Genomic DNA, 23,149 nt, shown 5'->3' with positions numbered 1-23,149 from the left:
CTCTCTGTACTAATGAATTGACCAGTGAATTGCAAGTTCTTCATGAGGCCTCTGGTCTCCACTTGGGCTCTTCAAGAGGGCACCTTGGCCTGAGCCCTATTCAAAGTGGAAAAGGGTATCTGAAGGAACATCCTTGGGCGCCATGTAATCTCTAACTGAACTGTATCTCTTGCTGTGAGTGTTTCCCACACTTGGTAAGCTGCTGCTCCAGTCTCAGTTGCCTCCGTAACTCTAGGAGTGTAGCATTGGGCTATTTACCAATTTTATTTCTGTTAATTTCCACTGCCAGAAAATCAGCCTACATCTGTAACCGTGTGGCCTGGATGGGGACTTTACCAGCTTGGCCTTCCTTCAGGGTCTTCACATTCCTGAGGCCTTTTGCCTGGTGTTGCCCATGTCTCAAGTCCTCCCTCACAGATGGGGTGTCCCACGTAGGTCCCAAGAATAGCATTCAGGGATTCAAAAGAGTAGATAGGGCATTGTTCACTATGTCCCCATTGGGGCACATTTTTCAAAATGCCATCTTGCATGTTTCCTGTAAAACGCTCATCAGCTAGACCTCGAGTATTTAGGTTAAACATAGACTGTTTCATGCCCAGCTGTCTCACAACTTGGGTTAACTCAGCAAAAATATGCCACTTACAGGGTCTAGGAGTTCTGCCGCTTTTGTCTACACAGTGCAGATGGCAGCATTAATCCATTCCACCAGGGTGTTTGGCTAGGTGTCCCCTGCATGAGTCGCCTAGCATTCTATAATCTTTGTCTTAATGAGGGGTGAGTGGTTATAGATGCCAATCATTCTATGTCATCCCCCAGAACAAATAATACCATCCACCCCTGTGTCCCAGAATCACAAAAGCCACATTGTCAAGGGTTCCCCTTGCTTTCCGAAATTGCTTACCCAAGTTAACCAACTCCATCTGGGTATATGGTGGACAAGTCATGAACTCAGTCACATTGGGGACCCCTTGAGGATGTCCGCCCCCTGCCCCCGTCCCACTGGGGGCCACAGGTTGTTCATATTTCACCTTCTGCTGTACAATGGGCCTAGCTAACAAGCAGGGACCCAAGGTCTCATAACGTTCATCATCACTGTCCCTTAACTCTTCATTGTCCTAGGCACTGGGTTCATCAAGGCCACACATCTCTTGCTCCAGTGTACATATACTCTGCTCTAGTTCTTCCTCCTGTCTCGTCTCTGTAATTCGGACACTTGGACAGCTTGCCTGTGGGCACTATCCACATTAGACTTCAGAGCAGTCAGGAAAATCCACCCCATAGTGCCAGCAGCAGTACATGCCACTTTGTCTGGCAAATGGGAACTCACCGTCTGTAACACCTCTTTAAGGCTATCCAGTGACCTGTCTGCCACCTCCTGGTCTTCCACCAGGGCCCACACCGAGAGGACCACGGCGACCAAGTACCACATGCTATGCCATGGCCACTGGCTTCCTCCATCCATTGGAGCTTCAGGCTTCCCTTCCTGCTAGGTATCCTTCCCACTATGCCAATTGTCTCGCTGATCACTGAATCCAGGGTAGGCAAGGTGCAAGAAACAAAGCTGGAAGAAAATGCGAGGAGCCATAGGAATTGCAGACATGCTTTATTTGCAGTGGCTGACTCAGCAGCAAGGGATGTTTCAGGGGGTCTTAATACTAGTATACAGAAATAAAGGTGGCAATTTGACAAGCTATTGCATCACAATGCACGTGTGCATTGCTATATAGATGATCTCAGCTGTTACATAACCATGCAAAGTTGTTTTTCACACGAAGTAGGGCAAGGGAGCCTGACCATTGCCATCTTGGCTACTTACTATTTCTCTAACACAAGATCATTTCCATTTTAACAAAGCCTATTCTGACCCCATCCTACTCTCTGCAAAGGTGCAGCATCACTTCATGTATTCTTTAAAATGGCACTTCCACGTCATATGTGTACAGAGGCTTGTTTCCCCTACCCTATTTCTATACTTTTTTGTAAAGCTTGGCCATTTTTAAAGTGAAAATATTGTAACTTCTGATCAAAGTTTGTGTGTGTGAGGGGGGGTGGTGAGGGTTTGGAGAAATGAAAAAGAATATTTTAGAATTATTTGGATATCAGTATTGACATTTATTTCCATTTCTTGTAATGTCATATTTATGCAATAAAACACTCAGTCTTCGTTAATCCCTTGAAGAATAAATCAGTTTTATTCACCTAAAAAGCAAATCACTGACTTGATTTAAAAATTAATTTCACCTTTTTCATGGGCAAAACCTTTAAAATTTTCGGACTTTCAAAAGAACCTCCCCTCTTATCACAGAGATTAGTAAATCCAGGTGGCAAAATCCATGCTAATTCCACAATATCTTTTCTATACATTTTCCCTTTTTGAAAAATTCTTCCCTTTGCTCCCTCACTCGACTTCGTTATGCTTCGACCCTCCTTACCATATTTACTCCTCCTACTGGACCTCCGTCCGCAGTAGTAAATAGAGAGTTTTTCGAAGTAGTTAATTAACAGCTTCAGGTAGACACTGTGAAGCCCCGCCCCATAGGAGGAGCTAACACAGTTGGACCGAATTATGTGGTCGATGGTTAACAAATAAACGCTTAATCTTTTTAGGGGAGCTAAACACACACAAAGGGCCAATCAGAGGCCGTGGTTCCCGGAGCTCGGGGGGCGGGGCTGGGCAAGCGCCCTCCCACCTCCCAGCCTCCCGCCACGGCTGTCTGAGCCTCGCGGGCTTCGGGCAGGCCCCGCCCTCCGATCAGACGCGGCTGGATAGAACGGCTCTCTCCCTGCCTTCGCTTCGGTTGCTGGGAGAGGGAGGGCGGCGGCGGGGGCGTGGCCTGAGGTGGGGCTCGCGGGCCCCAGAGAAAGGCAGAGAGGCGAGGGCGGGCTGGGCGGATTCGACGAGCGCCGCGGCGGTTGGCGAAGCGAGCCGGGCGCAGCCTCCCCGATGCGAAGAGCAGTCCCCGCTGACAGATCCTCTTCTTCCGGCCGCGCCACCCGGGAGGCGGATCCCCGGGGCCTGAGGAGGCTTCCTCGGCCCGAGCCTCCGTCCCTCCCTCTCCTGCGGGTCACCGGAGCGGCCTAGGAGAAGGAGAAGGAGGTCTACCGGGGGCGGCGGCGGGCAGAGAACGCGCTCCCCCTTTCCCAGCGGCGGCGGCGGGGGCAGGACAATGGAGGTGGCTGTGGAGAAGGCGGCGACGGCGGCCGCGGCCGCTTCGGCGGCGGCCGCCGGGGGGCCCTCGGCGGCGCCGAGCGGGGAGAACGAGGCCGAGAGTCGTCAGGGCCCTGACTCGGAGCGCGGAGGGGAGGCGGCCCGGCTCAACCTGTTGGACACTTGCGCCGTGTGCCACCAGAACATCCAGAGCCGGGCCCCCAAGCTGCTGCCTTGCCTGCACTCCTTCTGCCAGCGCTGCCTGCCCGCGCCCCAGCGCTACCTCATGCTGCCTGCGCCCATGCTGGGCTCTGCCGAAACCCCGCCGCCCGTCCCCGCCCCCGGCTCGCCGGTCAGCGGCTCCTCGCCGTTCGCTACCCAAGGTGAGAGGCGGGAGGGTGGGGTGGGGTGAGGAGGCCGGCGCCCCGGGGCGGCGCGGCGACCCGCTGTCACGTCGTCGCCGCCCGGGGTGCTCGGCGGGGGAGGGGCGAGGAGGGTCTGTGCTGGCGGCGGTGACTTGCAGGGCTCGCGCGCTCTGCGGCGTCCGCGCGCCCCGCAAGCAACTTCCCCCGGCGCTGTGGACTTGGCCGAGCTGCTGCTCCCGCCCCCCCAGCCTCCTCCTCCGGGCTGCGTGGCCCGTGCAACCCGTACTTTTGAAAACCTCTGCGGGAGTGCGCTGTTGTCTATCTCCGGCCCTTTGCCGGCTGCATCTAGTTAACCGCTACCCTCTGCCTCCCCGCAGCTTTGTCCAGGTGATACTAATCATTTCGTCTGTACCCACGTTATTTGAGCTGGCGAGGGGAAGGGAGGGATGAAGATGAGGTGGTGGGGACTTTTATTTGGTTACATATCGGATTCTGGTTTTTTGTTTTGTCTTGCATGTTTTGGGTTATTTACCTTAATGAGCCATCAGTTCTCTCCGATGGGGACAAAGGAACTAAGAGACGGTGTTTTGTGGTGCGAGATTTTGTTTTGAGTCGGTAAATGGTAAAGACAAATAGAAAAAAGTGATTCGGAGTGCAGCATTTTCTTGGATTTTGTGGACAGCAGCTGGAAATGTTGAAGTTACTGTTCTTTGTGGTGTTTGTTACCGTATAATGAGACTTTTGACAGGTAGGTCCCATTGCTAATGTTAACAGGTTTTGAAACACAAAGTTGAAGTAAGCACACTAAATTGTTTGTGGTAGAATAATTGAGGTTTTAAACGTTTACATGGCTAATATTTGAGCAACTCTGTTTAAAAAAGACAAAGTAACCGGAAATAATTCTGTTTTACATACACTGCCTTTTAAAAAGGGACTAGTTGATGTAGTTAGAGAAAAATTGCTAATTAAATAATTGAGCGAGGTCAAAGAACACATGAAATTGATGCTTTTAAATAGGTTGCAGTGTTAGACTCTTGATTTATTTATGTGTTAGGAACAGTGTCTAGTTGAGAGAGTTTTCCATGGGTCTGGCTGTTTGTGCAGAGCTTGCCAGGGGAGGTACTGACTGCCTGCTCTTTGTTTCTGTTTTTAAAGGATGTTCGTATAAGGAAAAACCTTGGATGGTAGAGACAGTGTCTACCATCAGAGCAAAGAGGAACCATGCATATGGTACAATAGTAACAGATCAGTGTCTCCCGGGGTAGAAGGCAGGCCTGCTTATTGCCCATCATAAAAGGTTAGGGTTCCCTAAACTTGGGCTTCCTCTCCTGCAACACAGCCCATTGCTTGCGTTGCTTAAGCAAGTGTCAACTGACCCTCTTCACCTTGCCAGGTGAAAACCGGGGCTCTGGGAACCAGTGCTAAAGTGTTGATGCTTTGGCTTATGTTATTACTGGAAGTAATAATAAATTGCCCTTTGTCTCTGATTCACCAGTCTCATGCCTTCTCCCAGCTTCCATGGTAAGCTAATACTTTGTTAGTTTGCAAGTACGGTAAAAATCTCAGATCCTTCACCCTAATTTGCTCTTGACATGGCCCACCTGTTGGAAAGTTAATTTTACTTCTTAATTTTTAGACACATTTAAGGGTTTCTTTTATTTATATTTTAAATGTTTAAAATGGACAGTAGCCAATTAGGATCTGAATTCTGCATAATTCTAGAATTAAAGATGTATTGTGTTCCAGGGCATGACATTTAGATCTGAATGAATGAGAACATGAGTAATAAAAGCTCTGATCCTCAATTCTGAGGCAAGTTTGCAATTATAAAGTTCTCAAACTGTTGCAGTCTCCAGATATTTTTTATCTTTGTGTTTGTATTGTAAGCCAGAGTTCAGAAAAGCTTTTAAATTGGAAGGTAATGTTTTCATTTTTTTTATACTGAGGAAGATGTTTTTTTACCAACGATACTTCTGCATATATCTCTAAAGAAAAAAAGTTAGGATTATCTTCAATAAATTAAAAATACGATGTTGAGTCTTAATAACTTGAATATTTTCTCCCTTCCTCTCTCCTTGCAGATTTATTCTAATATTAGCTGTAACAAAAGTTAATAGTTTATTTCAGAACCACAGTTAACCCTTAAGCAGCACAGTTTGAACTGCAAGCGTGCACTAATACACAGATTTTTTTCAATAGAAATACTAGAGTAGTACATGATTTGTCATGGGTTGAATCCAAGGATGCAGAACTGGGAGGGGGAAGGTCAACAGTAAGTTATATTCGAATTTTCAACTGCACAAGTGTCAGCACCCCTAACCCCCCAGCTTGTTCAAGGATCAACTGTAAATAAGGTTCATTATCTCTGTTCTTCTTCTCCTAATGAACTTGTGGGGACAGGCATCAAAGGTCAAACTACAGTCCTGTCAGGAGCTAACCAAGTAACAGATGGGGAACTAGAAGGCTTGGGTAAAATAATAGGAAATGGTGGGAGAGAAAGGAAGGGAGCAAACTCTACTTAGCTCCAGCAGGTTGTCTTGTGATAGAGCAGGGCCAGGCTTGGAGGATCTTTAATTTTTAATGAGAAGTCTGAGGTCTGGAGGAATGTAACATTTCTCTAGTATTAGATATTGGCAAGTAATTAACACATACTCAGTGTGGACCCTTTCTGTAGGCCAAACAAAACTAGTTTTGTTGAGGCCATATGTGTTACAGTTACACTCAGATTTAGATCTAGTCAAAGCTATGGTTTTTCCAGTAGTCATGTGTGGATGTGAGAGTTGGACTATAAAGAAAGCATAAAGATTTAGATAGGGGTTTTCAAATTTTCACTTTACTAGAATCACCTGATATGCTTGTTGCAAATAAGTTTTCTAGACCTCTTACCCCAGAGAGCTCAGTATGTCATAGCTTTATTTCAGAGTTCTAGATAATCATAAACCCAAGTGGTTGGGTTTTATTTTGTTTTTGTGTGGTGTGTGTGTGTGTGTGTGTTTTAGTTCAAGCTGTATTATTCTAAAGTACAGTTGCTCAAAGAGTATTCGTTAGAAAATGAAGACCAAATTCAAAAGTGTAGTGTTCTCAACACCATCAAACCTAGTTTCTCTTTCTGTTAAGTGCTTTTTGGTGCTCCTTTTGTTATCCTAAATGAACTTTATAGAAAGTGTTTTCTAACTTTTTTTTTTTTTTTTTACAAAAATCGACATAATGGTTTGATTGTTGTAAAGAAGAAACAAAGCTAATTTGTAACAACAAAGATACAGTTTTTGTAAATGCTTAGACACATTTCATGTTTGGTCAGCAAGCCCATATTGAGAACATTGTTTCAATTTTGTATGGCTACCAGTTAGAAAATGAGTGACCACAAGACTTTTATTTTCTTAGTATGCAGTAATGTCCAGGAAAGGGGGAAGAGCTTGGAAAATATTTTCTTTAGATACATTATGGTACATGAAGTCAGGAGACAAACTGATCTTAAATGTTATAATGTTGTGAAATGTTACAATGTTATGCAATATTTTATAGTGTGGATATTACTGTTCAGCCAAAGAGTAGCAGGCTCTAAGAGCTATTTTTAAAGAAGACTGAGCACACTTTTGAAAGGGGTCACTTTAGTTGTCAAAGGGAGAGTAAAATATGAGTCCATCAGTTCTCTTTATTAACTGGCAGTCTGTAACACTTAACCATCAATTCTGGGAGCTGATTTTTTTGTGAAGTTTGCTCTGAAATATTTTATGATAATATTCTTTAACATATTGAAAGTGGCATTTAAAATTTTTCATTTCCAATTGTTGCTTACACATTGAAATACAATTGACTTTTGTATGTTGATAATATCCCATTCTCTTGCTAAATTCAATTAAATCTAGTAGTTTTTTGTAGATTCCTTAGGAATTTCAACATAGACTATCACGTTGGTTGCAGGTAGTTTTACTTATTTCTTTTCATTTTTTTATAATTTATGACATTTTCTTCTCTTATACTAGCTAGGACTTCCAGTACCATATTGAAGAGAAGTTTAGTTCATTTCAGTATTAAATGAGAGATGACATTCTTTTTCTTATTCCTGATCTTAGGGATAAAACATTAAATTGGGCACTGTAACAGCGGGGGATGGAGAGGGTTGGATGAATTGAAACATATGCAGTAGCATTGAAATATACAATCTACCATACATAAAACAGCTGGTGGGAAGTTGCTGTATAACACAGGGAGCTCAACCCCATGCTCTTTGACAATCTAGAGAAGTGGAATGGAGGTTCAAGAGGGAGTGGGCATATATATACTTATGGCTGATTCACATTATTGTATGGCAGAATCTAACACGACATTGTAAAGCAATTATCCTCCAATTTAAAAAAAAAATTAAGTTGCTCACCATTAATATGTTAGCTTCTTTGTTTTTTATAATTGCCCATTATAAAAAACATTAATAGGTTTCCTTCTATTTCAAATGTCTTCAGGGTTTTTACCATGAATGAATGATTAATTTGGTCAAATGCATTTTCTATATTTATTAAAATGGTTATGTGGTGGATTTTGTTTTGTTTTTTTCCTGTTCTGTGGTGACTTACATTGATTTTCATATGTTAAACCAGTCTTGAATTCTTGGTCACAGTGTGTTGTTCTTTCTGTGCATTTCTAGATTTGACTTGCTAATACTTTAAAGATTTTTTTTTTTTCTTATATTCATGAGGAACATATGATTATCTTCTGTTCTTACCTAATTTTGGCATCAAGGTAATACCTCAAAATATAGTATAAGGTGTTGCCTCCATCTCTGTTTTCTGAGTTTTTGTATTACTGTTAATGCCTTCTTGAATATTTGACAGAATTCACTAATGAATCCACATGGGCTTGGAGTTTTCTTTATGGGGATGATTTTGATTAGGAATTCAGTGTCTTTAATAGAAATAGGGCTATCAGATTTTTTCTATTTCTTCTTGAATCCATTTCAGTAAATTGTGTGAATAAAAGTATATGATTTTGCTAATTGGTACATTTATTGGCATGAGTTTGATCGTAACATTCTTTTATCCTTTCAGTGTGTTCAGGAGCTGAATGATGTTTCAGCTTTTGACCAGTGGGTTGCCTAGAAGTGTGTTAAATTTGTAGATGTATGGGGGACTTTCTAGATAGCTTATTTCATTAGAGTGAAAAAAAAAAAAAATGCTCTGTAGGATTTAAATCTTTTGAAGTTTACAGTCAGCAAAAACAAGACCGGGAGCTGAGTGTGGCTCAGATCATGAACTCCTTATTACCAAATTCAGACTTAAATTGAAGAAAGTGGGGAAAACCACTAGACCATTCAGGTATGACCTAAATCAAATGCCTTATGATTATACAGTGGAAGTGAGAAATAGATTTAAGGGACTAGATCTGATAGAGTGCCTGATGAACTATGGATGGAGGTTCATGACATTGTATAGGAGACAGGGATCAAGACCATCCCCAAGGAAAAGAAAAGCAAAAAATCAAAATGGCTGTCTGAGGAGGCCTTACAAATAGCTGTGAAAAGAAGAGAAGCAAAAAGCAAAGGAGAAAAGGAAAGATATAAGCATCTGAATGCAGAGTTCCAAAGAATAGCAAGGAGAGAGAAGAAAGCCTTCCTCAGCGATCAATACAAAGAAATAGAGGAAAACAATAGAATGGGAAAGACTAGAGATCTCTTCAAGAAAATTAGAGATACCAAGGGACCATTTCATGCAAAGATGGGCTCATCCAGTAAAGGACAGAAATGGTATGGACCTAACAGAAGCAGAAGATATTAAAAAGAGGTGGCAAGAATACACAGAAGAACTGTACAAAAAAGATCTTCACGACCCAGATAATCATGATGGTGTGATCTCTCACCTAGAGCCAGACATCCTGGAATGTGAAGTGAACTAGGCCTTAGAAAGGATCACTATGAACAAAGCTAGTGGAGGTGATGGAATTCCAGTTGAGCTATTTCAAATCCTGGAAGATGATGCTGTGAGAGTGCCGCACTCAATATGCCAGCAAATTTGGAAAACTCAGCAGTGGCCACAGGACTGGAAAAGGTCAGTTTTCATTCCAATCCCAAAGAAAGGCAATGCCAAAGAATTTCAAACTATACTGCACAATTGCACTCATCTCACATGCTAGTAAAGTAATGCTTAAAATTCTGCAAGCCAGGCTTCAGCAGTACATGAACCATGAACTTCCAGATGTTTAAGCTGGTTTTAGAAAAGGCAGAGGAACCAGAGATCAAATTGCCAACATCTGCTGGATCATGGAAAAAGCAAGAGAGTTCCAGAAAGACATCCATTTCTGCTTTATTGACTATGCCAAAGCCTTTGACTGTGTGGATCACAATAAACTGGAAAATTCTGAAAGAGATGGGAATACCAGACCACCTGACCTGCCTTTTGAGAAACCTATATGCAGATCAGGAAGCAACAGTTAGAACTAGACATAGAACAACAGACTTGTTCCAAATAGGAAAAGGAGGCCGTCAAGGCTTTTTTTTGTCACCCTGCTTATTTAACTTGTATGCGGAGTACATCATGAGAAACACTGGGCTGGAGGAAGCACAAGCTGGAATCAAGATTGCCTGGAGAAATATCAGTAACCTCAGATATGCAGATGAAACCACTCTTATGGCAGAAAGTGAAAAGGAACTAAAAAGCCTGTTGATGAAAGTGAAAAAGGAGAGTTAAAAAGTTGGCTTAAAGGTCAACATTCAGAACACTAAAATCATGGCATCTGGTCCCATCACTTCATGGGAAATAGATGGGAAAACAGTGGAAACAGTCAGACTTTGTTTTTGGGGGCCCCAAAATCACTGCAGATGGTGATTGCGGCCATGAAATTAAAAGACACTTAGTCTTTGGAAGCAAAGTTATGACCAACCTTGATAGCATATTGAAAAGCAGAGATATTACTTTCCCAACAAAGGTCCGTCTAGTCAAGGCTATGGTTTTTCCAGTGGTCCTGTATGTATGTGAGCGTTGGACTGTGAAAAAAGCTGAGCGCCGAAGAATTGATGCTTTTCAACTGTGGTGTTGGAGAAGACTCTTAAGAGTCCCTTGGACTGCAAGGAGATCCAACCAGTCCATTCTAAAGGAGATCAGTCCTCCAGTACTTTGGCCAGAAACTCCAGTACTTTGGCCACCTCATGCAAAGTTGACTCATTGGAAAAGACCCTGATGCTGGGAGGGATTGGGGGCAGGAGGAGAAGGGGACGACAGAGGATGAGATGGCTGGATGGCATCACCAACTCGATGGACATGAGTTTGAGTGAACTCTGGGAGTTGGTGATGGACAGGGAGGCCTGGCGTGCTGTGATTTATGGGGTTGCAAAGAGTCGGATACGACTGAGCAACTGAACTGAGACATTTTATGTCCTAGTGTATCATCTGTTTTGATGAATGTGCAGTTAAAGAATTAAATTCTCCATTTGCTGAGAGTAGTGTTCTGTAAATGTTAATTAGGTCAAATTGGTTGATAGTGTAAAAATATGTTATTTTTTTTTTGTTTTTTGTCAGGTTTTTGTTTTTGTTTTTCTGCTTGTTCTATCAGTTATGGAAAAATGTTAAAATCTTCAATCATGATTGCTGATTTATCACTTAATTCCTTTTTTCTAGTTAGTTTCTGTTACAGGTATTTAGAAGCTTTGTCTTACTGATGGATTCCCTGCCCTAACAATACGAAATGCTCTTCTTTATTTTTCATACTCTTTCATGATGCCTGTTGTTGTTTAGTTGCTCAGTCATGTCTTATTCTTTGTGACTGCACGGACTGCACACACCAAGCTTCCTTGTCCGTCCCATCTCCCAGAACTTGCTCAAAGTCATATCCATCGAGTTGGTGATGCCATCCAACCATCTCATCCTCTGTCGTCTCCTTCTCCTCCTGCCCTCAATCTTTCCCAGCATCAGGGCCTTTTCTAATGAGTCAGCTCTTCATTTCAGGTGGCCAAAATACTGGAGCTTCAGCTTCAGCATCAGTCATCCTTCCAATGAAAATTCAGGGTTGATTTCCCTTAGGATTGACTAGTTTGACCTCTTTGCAGTCCATGGAACTCTCAAGAGTCTTCTCCAACAGTACAGTTGAAAAGCATCAGTTCTTCAGCGCTCAGCTTTCTTTACCGACAATTCTCACATCCATACATGAATACTGGAAAAACCATAGTTTTGACTAAACGGACCTTTGTCGGCAAAGTGATGTCTCTGCTTTTTAATATGCTGTCTAGGTTTGTCATAGCTTTTCTTCCAAGGAGCAAGCATTCTTTTAATTTCATGACTGCAGTCACCATCTGCAGTGATTTTGGAGTCCAAGAAAATCAAGTCTATTACTGTTTCCACTGTTTCCCCATCTATTTGCCATGAAGTGATGGGACCGGATGCCATGATCTTAGTTTTCTGAATGTTGAGCTTTAAGCCAACATTTTCACTCTCCTCTTTCACTTTCCTCAAGAGGCTCTTTAGTTCTTCTTCACTTTCTGCCATAAGGGTGGTGTCATCTGCATATCTGAGGTTATTGATATTTCTCCCTGCAATCTTGATTCCATCTTGTGCTTCATCCAGTCCAGCATTTCACATGATGTACTCTGCATAGAAGTTAAATAAGCAAGGTGACAATATACAGCCTTGATGTACTCCTGTTATCTTATTATAGCTATCAGTTTTCTTATCTTTGTGTTTAAATTGTGTATTTTTTTCATCCTTTTTTAACATTTATATTCTCTTATAAATGATTGTGTCTTGCTTTTAATCCAAGTTGTAAAATTTTACTTTTAATCGTTTAATGTATTTACATTTTAAGTTGTTATTATTATGATCCAGTTTAAGATGGCCATCTTTCTCTTCATTTTCTCTATTCCCTGTGGGCCTCTAGTATATATTCTCCTCTCTCAATCCCTTAGGAGCTGCTCTCTGGTAAACTTCTGTAAGTCTCACCCTGCACATGCATGGTAGCCTTCAGCCAAAGATTCAGAGAAACCCTTCATAGACTGCCGGTACCCTTCCTCTGTGCAGTTCCCTTCTCTCGAGTGCTTACCTATTTCACCACCCAAATTTTCCTCAGGATTCTAATCTGTGTCCTCCTTAGGCTCTAGTTCCCTGCACCACAGCCAGAATATAGTTCCCAGGTGGTAGAGAATCAAGATATTATAGGGGCTCACTTCCTGAGTTTTCCCTTTTTCAGGCATCACTGGCATCCATTTCTGTTGTTCAGCGCCAGAAAACAGTGAACTTCGTATGTATTCTTCCCAGTTACACATAGTTGTTCATGTCAGACAAGCTTGTCCTGCTATTAGTTACTCTGTCCCGATTGAAAGTGGATGTCAGAAGACCATTTTTTAATCACATTGCTTTTTTCCCCCTCTACTCAAATGTGGTAATCAGCAAACTTTGGTCCTTAGATCGCCAGACTTTTCCCTTTAATTTGAAGACTGCACCAGTTTAAACTGTCACATAGATGCACACATCTCTTGTATCTTCCTATAACCTTGATCCCTTTCTCAAATTTTACTTGTGTATTTTCAAGTATATACTAGACCAGTAGTCTCTAAAATGGAATGTGTGCCATATTATGAAATAAAATACCTACTGAGGAGAGAGAAAACATTAGAACTTATTTGCATAAATTTAATTTGGAAGTACTTGGTTGTATAGATTGTTGTGGTCTCATGAATAAGCATGCCATGGTTGGCTTATTGGTACTTGGCTGCATTGCACATACCATATCCTGCAAAGAAGTCGGGGTTGCTGCAAGCCCAAAAGGTACCTTTGTGTGAGTTAGCAATAAGGCTTTTCTAGGCATATGTTGCACCTGGGGGATACATGGCTTAGCAAGTGGTATGTCTATAATCGTCATTTGCCCTTTTAAATTAGGCAGTCCCTGGTGCTGTATCTGAATCTTCCCTTGTCTACCCACCAAATTTAGTTCTGCTTAGAGCCCTGGAAGATTGAGACTTAGATTGAGACCTGGGAATCTTTCATAAAAGCAAAAGACAAAAACAAAACTATACACAGCTGTCTTAGAGGTGATGAGATTTCTCTACTGCAGACCCTATTGTGTTTTGTTTTTTTTTTCTCCTGCAAATTGTAACACAATTTACATGTGCTCGGATAAGTTTATGGACTTAAACTGTCAAAGATTGAAGGTCATGGTAGGCCATTACCAGGATCCTGGTGTACAACCCTCTAATCTCCATTCCTAGGGAAGTTCCATATGGATATGGAACTACTCAAAGTCCCGTGGTCTCCAGAGTCTTAAAAGTCCCTAAATTTTAAGATGTAGGGCACATGTGCCATAGCTATAAAAAGTGATTCTAAGGTCAATTCATCTTTGAAAAATGAGGCAAGAATATACAGTGGAGAAGTCTCCTCAATAGGTAATGCTGGAAAAACTGGACAACTACATGTAAATGAATCAGATTAAAACATTCTCTGACTCCGTATACAAAAATAAACACAAAATGGATTGAAGACCTACATATAAGGCTGGATACTGTAAAACTCCTAAAGGAAAACATTAGGAAGAACACTATTTGACATAAGTCATAGCAGTATTTTTTGCATGTCTTCTAGAGTAATGGGAATAAAACAAAAATAAGCAAATGGGACCTAATTAAATTTAAAATATTTTGCACAGTAAAGGAAACCATAAACAAGCAAACTAGTAACCTAAGGAATGGGGTAAAATATTTGCAAACAATGTGATTGACAAGGGATTAATTTCTAGAATACATAAGCAGCTCATATAGCTCAATAAAAAAAAATAAAAAACTCAAAAATGGACAGAAGACCTAAAGACATTTCTCCAAAGAAGACATCCAGATGGCCAACAAGTACATGGAAAGATGCTCAACATGGCTAAATATCAGAGAAATGCAAATAACAATCACAATGAGGTATCACTTATTGCTGAATGGCCATCATCAAAGAGTCTACAAATAATAAATGCTGGAGAGGATATAGTAAAAAGGGAACCCTCTTTCTCTGGTGGGGAGAATGTAAATTGGTGTAGCCACTGTGGAGAAGAATATGGAGGTTCCATAAACTAAAAATAGAAATACCATATAATCCTACACCTATATTTGGAAAAGGTGAAAACTCTGTAATTTGAAAAGATACATGCACTCCAGTGTTCATGGCAGCGCTGTTTACGTTAGCCAAGACATGGGAGCAACCTAAGTGTCCATTGACAGAGGACTGGATAAAGAAGATGTGAATGGAATGGAATATTAGTTCAGTTCAGTCACTCAGTCATGTCCGACTCTTTGTGACCCCATGGACTGCAGCAGGCCAGACTTCCCTGTCCATCACCAACTCCTGGAGCTTACTCAAACTCATGTCCATCAAGTCAGTGATGCCATCCAACCATCTCATCCTCTGTCGTCCCCTTCTCCTCCCACTTTCGATCTTTCCCAGCTTATTACTCAGCCACAAAAAAACAATGAAATAATGTCATTTGTAGCAACACGGATGGACCTTGAGGTTATACAAAGTAAGTCAGTCGGAGAAAGACAAATGCCATATATAATTTTTATGTGTAATCTTAAAAAAAAAAGGTAGATGAACTTATTTATAAAACAGAAATAGATTCACAGATATAGAACAAACTTACCGTTACCAAAGAGGTGAGAATGAGGGGGGATAAATTAGGAGTTTGGGATTTAACAGATACACACTACTATTTCTAAAATAGATAAACAACAAGGTTTTACGGTATAGAACAAGAACTATTCTTAATTTCCTATAATGATGATGATGGAAAGGAATCTGAAAAGGAATATATATATATTTTTTTATATATACACTCCAGTATTCTTGTCTGGGAAATCCCATGGACAGAGGAGTCTAGCAGGCTCTAGTCCATGGGGTCACAAAGAGTCGGACATGACTGAACAACTAACACTTTCATATATATATATATGTATATAAAAACACTGAATCACTTTGGTGTATTCCTGAAACTAACACAATGTTGTAAATCAACTATACTTCGTTCAATTACAAGATGATAAATTCTTAAAAAAAAAAAAAGTGATCCCCAATTCCAATTAAAATTGTAGAGTTAGTTCCAGTTCAATCTATAATCAAGATTGGGTACTGTTGACTTGCTTCTTCCCCAGTGACAGAAAGCTGAGCTCTGAGAAATCAGGACTGCTCATATTTGATGATGTCTTCAATGTTTTGTAGCGGGATAGATACTTGTTGTTCTTGACACCTGAATATGCAATCAGTGGTGAGTTAGCTGGCGAGGAGATCCACGTTGTGTAGAAACTATAAGCGTTACTGCCTGGTTGCTGCCTTATTTTGTGTTTAATTTTATCAGGTGTGTGGAGTTGATGGCATCATGAGTTTTCCCACCATGCTTAAATTGTTTGAAATCTCATTTTTAGCTATCTTAAAGATAACATTAATTTTGCAAGTATAACATTAGAATAGCCGAACTGACACATTTTAGGTTCTTCATCAGTCTTATTAGGAAGTTAACAGTAGTGACTATCTAGGTCTAACAAGAAGGGGACCTGAAAGTTTGAAAATTAATAAAAAGATTCTTTGAAATTGACGTTTATTATTTTAATGATGAACTACGCCTTAAGTGTATATTACATCTTGGACCATTAGTCCATAACGGTATGAAGCTTCCGTGATTAGCAATATATTTAAGAGTATTTCATTCTTTAAAAATATCTTATATTTTTGTGATTTATTATGTACAAGGTATAGTAGTTTTTGGAGAAGGCAGTGGCACACCACTCCAGTACTCTTGCCTGGAAAATCCATGGACGGAGGAGCCTGGTAGTCTGCAGTACATGGGGTCGCAAAGAGTCGGACGTGACTGAGCGACTTCACTTTCACTTTTCTCTTTCATGCATTGGAGAAGGAGATGGCAATCCACTCCAGTATTCTTGCCTGGAGAATCCCAGGGACAGCAGAGCCTGGTGGGCTGCCGTCTATGGGATCACACAGAGTCGGACACGACTGAAGTGACTTAGCAGCAGCAGCAGCATAGTAGTTTTTAGCATATATACATAATAAATATGTAGGGTGCTTATTCAAATATTTGTGTTTAAAACAATGCACGAACATGACTATTAGCTGAATTATCTCAATGTTTTTGCATGTTTATCTAGTCTTTAAAAACATTTTTCACATTCTCTTTAAAGTTGCAGAACAATCCTATCCCTCAAAGAATTTGTTTTGATTTCCTTTAATAAAAATAGTTCATAGGTATTCATATTATGGTACAACAAAATTTAAAAGAAGTTCTTAAATAGTATTCAATCAGTTAGTTCAGTTGATCAGTCGTGTCCAACTCTTTGCGACCCCATGAAACGCAGCATGCCAGCCCTCCCTGTCCATCACCAACTCCCAGAGTTCACCCAGACTCACGTCCATCGGGTCAGTGATGCCATCCAGCCATCTCATCCTCTGTCGTCCCCTTCTCCTCCTGCCCCCAATCCCTCCCAGCATCAGAGTCTTTGCCAGTGAGTCAGCTCTTCGCATGAGGTGGCCAAAGTACTGGAGTTTCAGCTTTAGCATCATTCCTTCCAAAGAAATCCCAGGGCTGATCTCCTTCAGAATGGACTAGTTGGATCTCCTTGCAGTCCAGAGTCTTCTCCAATACCACAGTTCAAAAGCATCAATTCTTCGGCACTCAGCTCTCTTCACAGTCCAACTCTCACATCCATACATGACCACAGGGAAAACCATAGCCTTGACTAGACGGACCTTTGTTGGCAAAGTAATGTCTCTGCTTTTGAATATGCTATCTAGGTTGGTCGTAACTTTCCTTCCAAAGAGTAAGCGTCTTTTAATTTCATGGCTGCAGTCACCATCTGCAGTGATTTTGGAGCCCCCAAAAATAAAGTCTGACACTGTTTCCACTATTTCCCCATCTATTTGCCATGAAGTGATGGGACTGGATGCCATAATGTTAGTTTTCTGAATGTTGAGCTTTAAGCCAGCTTTTTCACTCCACTTTCACTTTCATCAAGAGGCTTTTTGGTTCCTCTGCACTTTCTGCCATAAGGGTGGTGTCATCTGCATATCTGAGGTTATTGATATTTCTCCTGGCAATTTTCATTCCAGCTTGTACTTCCTCCAGCCCAGTGTTTCTCATGATGAACACTGTGTATAAGTTAAATAAGCAGGGTGACAATATACAGCCTTGACGTACTCCTTTTTAATACTTAATTCTTAATAGGAGTTCTTAATAGAAATTCTTAAATACAAGTCATAATTACCAGAATATTTATTTTGATATTGAATGGATAAGCTCCCTGTGATCTCTTAACTATATATCCTCATCACTAAGCTTAGCCAGGAAGAGAGCCTAAAGCACTTGATATTTTTAGTGTCTGTCTCTATACTGATGTATGTTGATTTATATTTCTTCCTCTCATCAAACTTCTAGACTGGTCCTGTCGTTCAAGTTCTCGTCCCACTTCCCTGACCCTTCCTTGTTGATCTGCTTGCTGTCTTCTGTTTCTTCTTCTGCTCTTAGAAAATAGAGTGTGGAGTACACCTAGGATCAGCCTTTAGGAATTCTTATGGCTAACAACTACTGGGCTTCCCTTGTGGCTCCGCTGGTAAACAGTCTGCCTGCAATGCGGGAGACCTGGGTTCCATCCCTGGGTTGGAAAGATCCCCTGAAGAAGGGAAAGGCTATCCACTCCAATATCTGGCTCAGATCATAAACTCCTTATTCCCAAATTCAGATTTAAATTGAAGAAAGTAGGGACAACCACTGGACCATTCAGGTATGACCTAAATCAAATCCCTTATGATTATACAGGTGAAGTGAGAAATAGATTTAAGGGACTAGATCTGATAGAGTGCCTGAAGAACTATGGACAGAGGTTTGTGACATTGCACAGGACACTGGGATCAAGACCATCCCCAAGGAAAAGAAAAGCAAAAAATCAAAATGGCTGTCTGAGGAGGCCTTACAAATAGCTGTGAAAAGAAGAGAAAAGGAAAGATACACCCATTTGAATGCAGAGTTCCAAATAATAACAAGGAGAGAGAAGAAAGCCTTCCTCAGTGATCACTGCAAAGAAATAGAGGAAAACAATAGAATGGGAAAGACTAGATCTCTTCAAGAAAATTAGAGATACCAAGGGACCATTTCATGCAAAGATGGGCCCAATAAAGGACAGAGATGGTATGGACCTAACAGAAGCAGAAGATACTAAGAAGAGGTGGCAAGAATACACAGAAGAACTGTACAAAAAAGATCTTCATGACCAAGATAATCACAATGGTGTGATCACTCAGCTAGGGCCAGACATCCTGGAATGCGAACTCAAGTGGGCCTTAGGAAGCATCACTATGAACAAAGCTACTGGAGGTGATGGAATTCCAATTGAGCTATTTCAAGTCCTAAAAGATGATGCTGTGAAAGTGCTGCACTCAATATGCCAGCAAATTTGGAAAACTCAGCAGTGGCCACAGGACTGGAAAAGGTCAGGTTTCATTCCAATCCCAAAGAAAGGCAATGCCAAAGAATGCTCAAACTACCTCACAATTGTACTCATCTCACACGCTAGTAAAGTAATGCTCAAAATTTTCCAAGCCAGGCTTCAGCAATACACGAACCGTGAACTTCCAGATGTTCAGGCTGGTTTTAGAAAAGGCAAAGGAACCAGAGATCAAACTGCCAACATTTGCTGGATCATCAAAAAAGCAAGAGAGTTCCAGAAACACATCTATTTCTGCTTTATTGACTATGCCAAAGTCTTTGACTGTGTGGATCACAATAAACTGTAGACAATTCTGAAAGAGATGGGAATACCAGACCACCTGACCTGCCTCTTGAGAAATCTGTATGCACATCAGGAAGCAACAGTTAGAACTGGACATGGAACAACAGACTGGTTCCACATAGGAAAAGGAGGCCGTCAAGGATGTATATTGTCACCCTGCTTATTTAACTTATATGCAGAGTACATCATGAGAAATGCTGGGCTAGAAGAAGCACAAGCTGGAATCAAGATGGCTGGGAGAAATATAAATAACCTCATATATGCAGATGATACCACCCTTATGGCAGAAAGTGAAGAACTAAAGAGCCTCTTGATAAAAGTGAAAGAGGAGAGTGAAAAAGTTGGCTTAAAGCTCAACATTCAGAAAAGATCACGGCATCCAGTCCTATCACTTAATGGCAAATAGATGGGGAAACAGTGGCTGACTTTATTTTGGGGGGCTCCAAAATCACTGCAGATGGTGACTGAAGCCATGAAATTAAAAGATGCTTGCTCCTTGGAAGAAAAGTTATGACCAATCTAGACAGCATATTAAAAAGCAGAGACATTCTTTGCCAAAAAAGATCCATCTAGTCACAGCAATGGTTTTTCCAGTAATCATTTATGGATGTGAGAGTTGGACAGTAAAGAAAGCTGAGTACCAAAGAGTTGATGCTTTTGAATTGTGGTGTTGGAGCAAACTCTTGAGAGTCCCTTGGACTGCAAGCAGATCCAGCCATTTCATCCTAAAGGAGATCAGTCCAGAGTATTCACTGGAAAGACTGATGTTGAAGCTGAAACTCCAATACTTTGGCCACCAGGTGGCCAATACTTCGGCCACCTGACTCATTTGAAAAGACTCTGATGCTGGGAAAGACTGAGGGCAGGAAGAGAAGGGGATGACAGAGGATGAGATGGTTGGATGGCATCACTGACTCAATGGACATTAGTTTGGGTAAATTCCCGTAGTTGGTGATGGACAGGGAGGCCTGGCGTGCTGCGGTCCATGGAGTCGTAAAGAGTTGGTAATGACCAAGCGACTGAACTGAACAACTACTAGATAAGGATGAACCTGCAAAGGAGACAGACAAGAAGTAGGAGAAAACCAGAAAAATGTAGCATCATCAAAGTGAAAGAAAGAAAGCATTAACAAAGGCAGCAGTGGTTCATATTGGCAAGCTGCTGCAAGGGCTAGTAAGAGAGGCCAAGAGGATTTTAGGGTTAGAAATGTGGAGGTCTTGCAAAAGTATGTTTTGGTAGAGAGGTAAAGGGAAAACCATGTTAGAGTGAGTAGGAGGTAAAGAGACATAGATGGAAAATTTACCAACTTTGTAAAAAGAAAAAAGTTTACTTCTGGGTGAGAGAGGAAAGGGATAAGGCAATTCCTGGGAAGAAAAAAGGAATTGAGGAATATTTTTTCTTTTTGTAAGTCGGAAAGACGTAAACATGTTTGTTTATTGTTTACACAATATTTAAAGGTTACTCTCCATTTTACAGTTATTACAAAATACTAGCTATAGTTCCTGTGTTGTGCAATACTATCTTATACCCAGCATTTGTACCTCCTCCCCCTTATCCTTATATTGACACACACACACACACTGGTAACCCTAGTTTGTTCTTTGTATCTGTACTGGCTATAGTTCCTGTTTTGTGCAATACTATCTTATACCCAGCAGTTTGTACCTCCTCCCCCTTATCCTTATATTGACACCTACACACACACACACACACACACACACACACACACACACGTAACCCTAGTTTGTTCTTTGTATCTGTGAACCTGCTTCTTTTTTGTTTTCTGCACTAGTTTATTGTATTTTTTTAGATTCCACATAGGTAAGTGATATCATGCAGTATTTGTCTCTCTCTGACTTACTTCACTTAGCCTAACGCCTTCCAAGTCCATCCATGGTGGTGCAAATGACAGAATTTTGTTTTTTTTATGGCTGAGTAGTTTTCCTGTGTGTGTGTGTACACACATACATCGTCTTTATCCAGCTATCTGTTGATGGACACTTAGGTTGCTTCTGTATCTTGGCAATTATAAATAATGCTTCTGTGAACATTGGAGTGCATATATCTTTTTTGAATTAGCATTTTTGTTCTTTTCAGATACATACTAGGAGTGGGATTGCTGGGTCATATTGTAGATCTATTTTGGGATCCACTCAAGTGAGCTACTGAACATACAAAAGAAGAGATCTGTGACTGTGTGAGGCATCTGAGAAGGCAGAGTAGAATTGATCCAAGGCATAGGTGGAGACATTGGTGACTAGATAGGAGAAGATACATTTTCTTTATCGTGAACAGGAGAGAAGGCAAGAAAAGGCATAAATATAGAAGGTTTCTCTGTGTGTCCTCAAAGTGGATGGTGTTTCCTAGTAAAATGTATTATGATTACAGATCATGTTTGCTGCTAAAGATCAAAATTATAGTGATACTGAAACTGGTTCTCATGTGATGTAGCCACAGAGTGTAGTCCGTACCTGAGTTCACAGCTCTTGTAAGGAAAAAAAATTCCTTTACTGAGTTGAGGAGATAATAGAGACCACTTGAGACTTGCAGCAAGGAAGTTTTTTGAAAAGGAGCAGAGACTTCTGACATAGATATCAGAAGCGGGTAGAGAGAGTACCCACTTTGTTAATTTGAGCAGAACATTATATACTCTTCAGTTGGCTGCTAAAAATAAAAAGAATACCTCAAGGTTGTAAAAGTTCCACCAGACCCCTTCCCAAGGCATACATCCTGAGATAACTTCAGTACAAAAGATTAGCCTGTTTACAACTCATACATAGGAAACTTCTCTTATAAATATAGGAAAACAACATAATATGAGTTATGGAATCTACTGTGGTTTTACACCTTTCTAAGATGTTATATAAGAAAAAAAGACAACAAGTCTCTGAATAACAGATCTAAAGAAATGGAGATAGCATTGTACCTTAGTCTTAAAGTAGAGACATAATGAAACCTATTTCTACAAATAAAACAGAATGTTATGTAAAAAAACCAGAATTACAAAATTTAGAAATGAGATGACTGTGATACAGAAGTCATGAAAAGAAAAACTGGGAGTTAAGGAATAAAATTAGAAGTATTTCAGAAATTAAAACAGAAAGTTCTTGAATAGACACTCTTGTCCTTGTGCTCAGTCCCACAATTGAGTCTGACTCTTTGTGAATACATGGACTGTAGCGCACCAGGCTCCTCTGTCCGTGGAATTCTCCAGGCAAGAATACTGGAGTCGGTTGCCATTTCCTCCCCAGGGGATCCTCCCTACCCAGGGATCAAACCCATGTCTCCTGCATCTCCTTCATGGGCAGATGAATTCTTTACCAGTGAGCCACTTGGGAAGCCAAGACAATCTAGAAACTACCATAAAAGAAGTAAAGGGTAGAAAAAGATGAAAACAAATCAAACAAGTAGAGAATGAAATCAAAGAAATTCATAGAGAAAAAGACAAGAAGATCTTCTATTCTCATACCAATAAGTATATGAACATTTATAATTGTTGTTCAGTTGCTGAGTCATATCCAGCTCTTTGCAACCCCATGGACCACAGGTTTCCCTGTACCTGAAGAGTACTAAAATAAAGGAACAGGAAAAAAAAAAATTACATTCCAAGAAAATGTCATTGAAAGTATGATAAACATCTACATTGAAAGGGCTTACCATGTACCCACAGCCACCACTGAAACATGTTCCAGGGTTTTAAAGAAAACATTTTGGACATCTATACAAAAAGACTACATCACTTATAATGCAAAGAGTGTCAGATTATCATTGGACTCCAACATCAACATTAGAGTCCAGAAGACTGTAAAGATTTTGAGATTTTCACAGGAAGAAAAGGTGAGAAAAATGATATCCAAGATGACTCAGAGTTAAAGAAATCTGCCTGCCAAT

General features: G+C 41.0%; 1 protein-coding gene across 2 annotated transcripts in view; it reads left to right on the top strand.

The window, feature by feature from the left end:
* The first annotated feature begins 2,882 nt into the window (after positions 1-2,882).
* The window catches only part of TRIM24 (tripartite motif containing 24), a 117,136-nt gene continuing 96,869 nt past the window's right edge, over positions 2,883-23,149 (top strand). For both annotated transcript variants that reach the window (XM_070369207.1, XM_070369206.1), the window contains exon 1: positions 2,883-3,531. In XM_070369207.1, coding sequence (XP_070225308.1) covers positions 3,168-3,531 — 364 coding nt within the window. In that variant the 5' untranslated portion in view covers positions 2,883-3,167. The remainder of the gene's footprint in view (positions 3,532-23,149) is intronic.

This window comes from Bos mutus, chromosome 4, assembly GCF_027580195.1.
Source record: "Bos mutus isolate GX-2022 chromosome 4, NWIPB_WYAK_1.1, whole genome shotgun sequence".
In the NCBI taxonomy this organism is placed as follows: domain Eukaryota; kingdom Metazoa; phylum Chordata; class Mammalia; order Artiodactyla; family Bovidae; genus Bos; species Bos mutus.
This window is presented reverse-complemented; position numbering and strand designations above follow the sequence as displayed.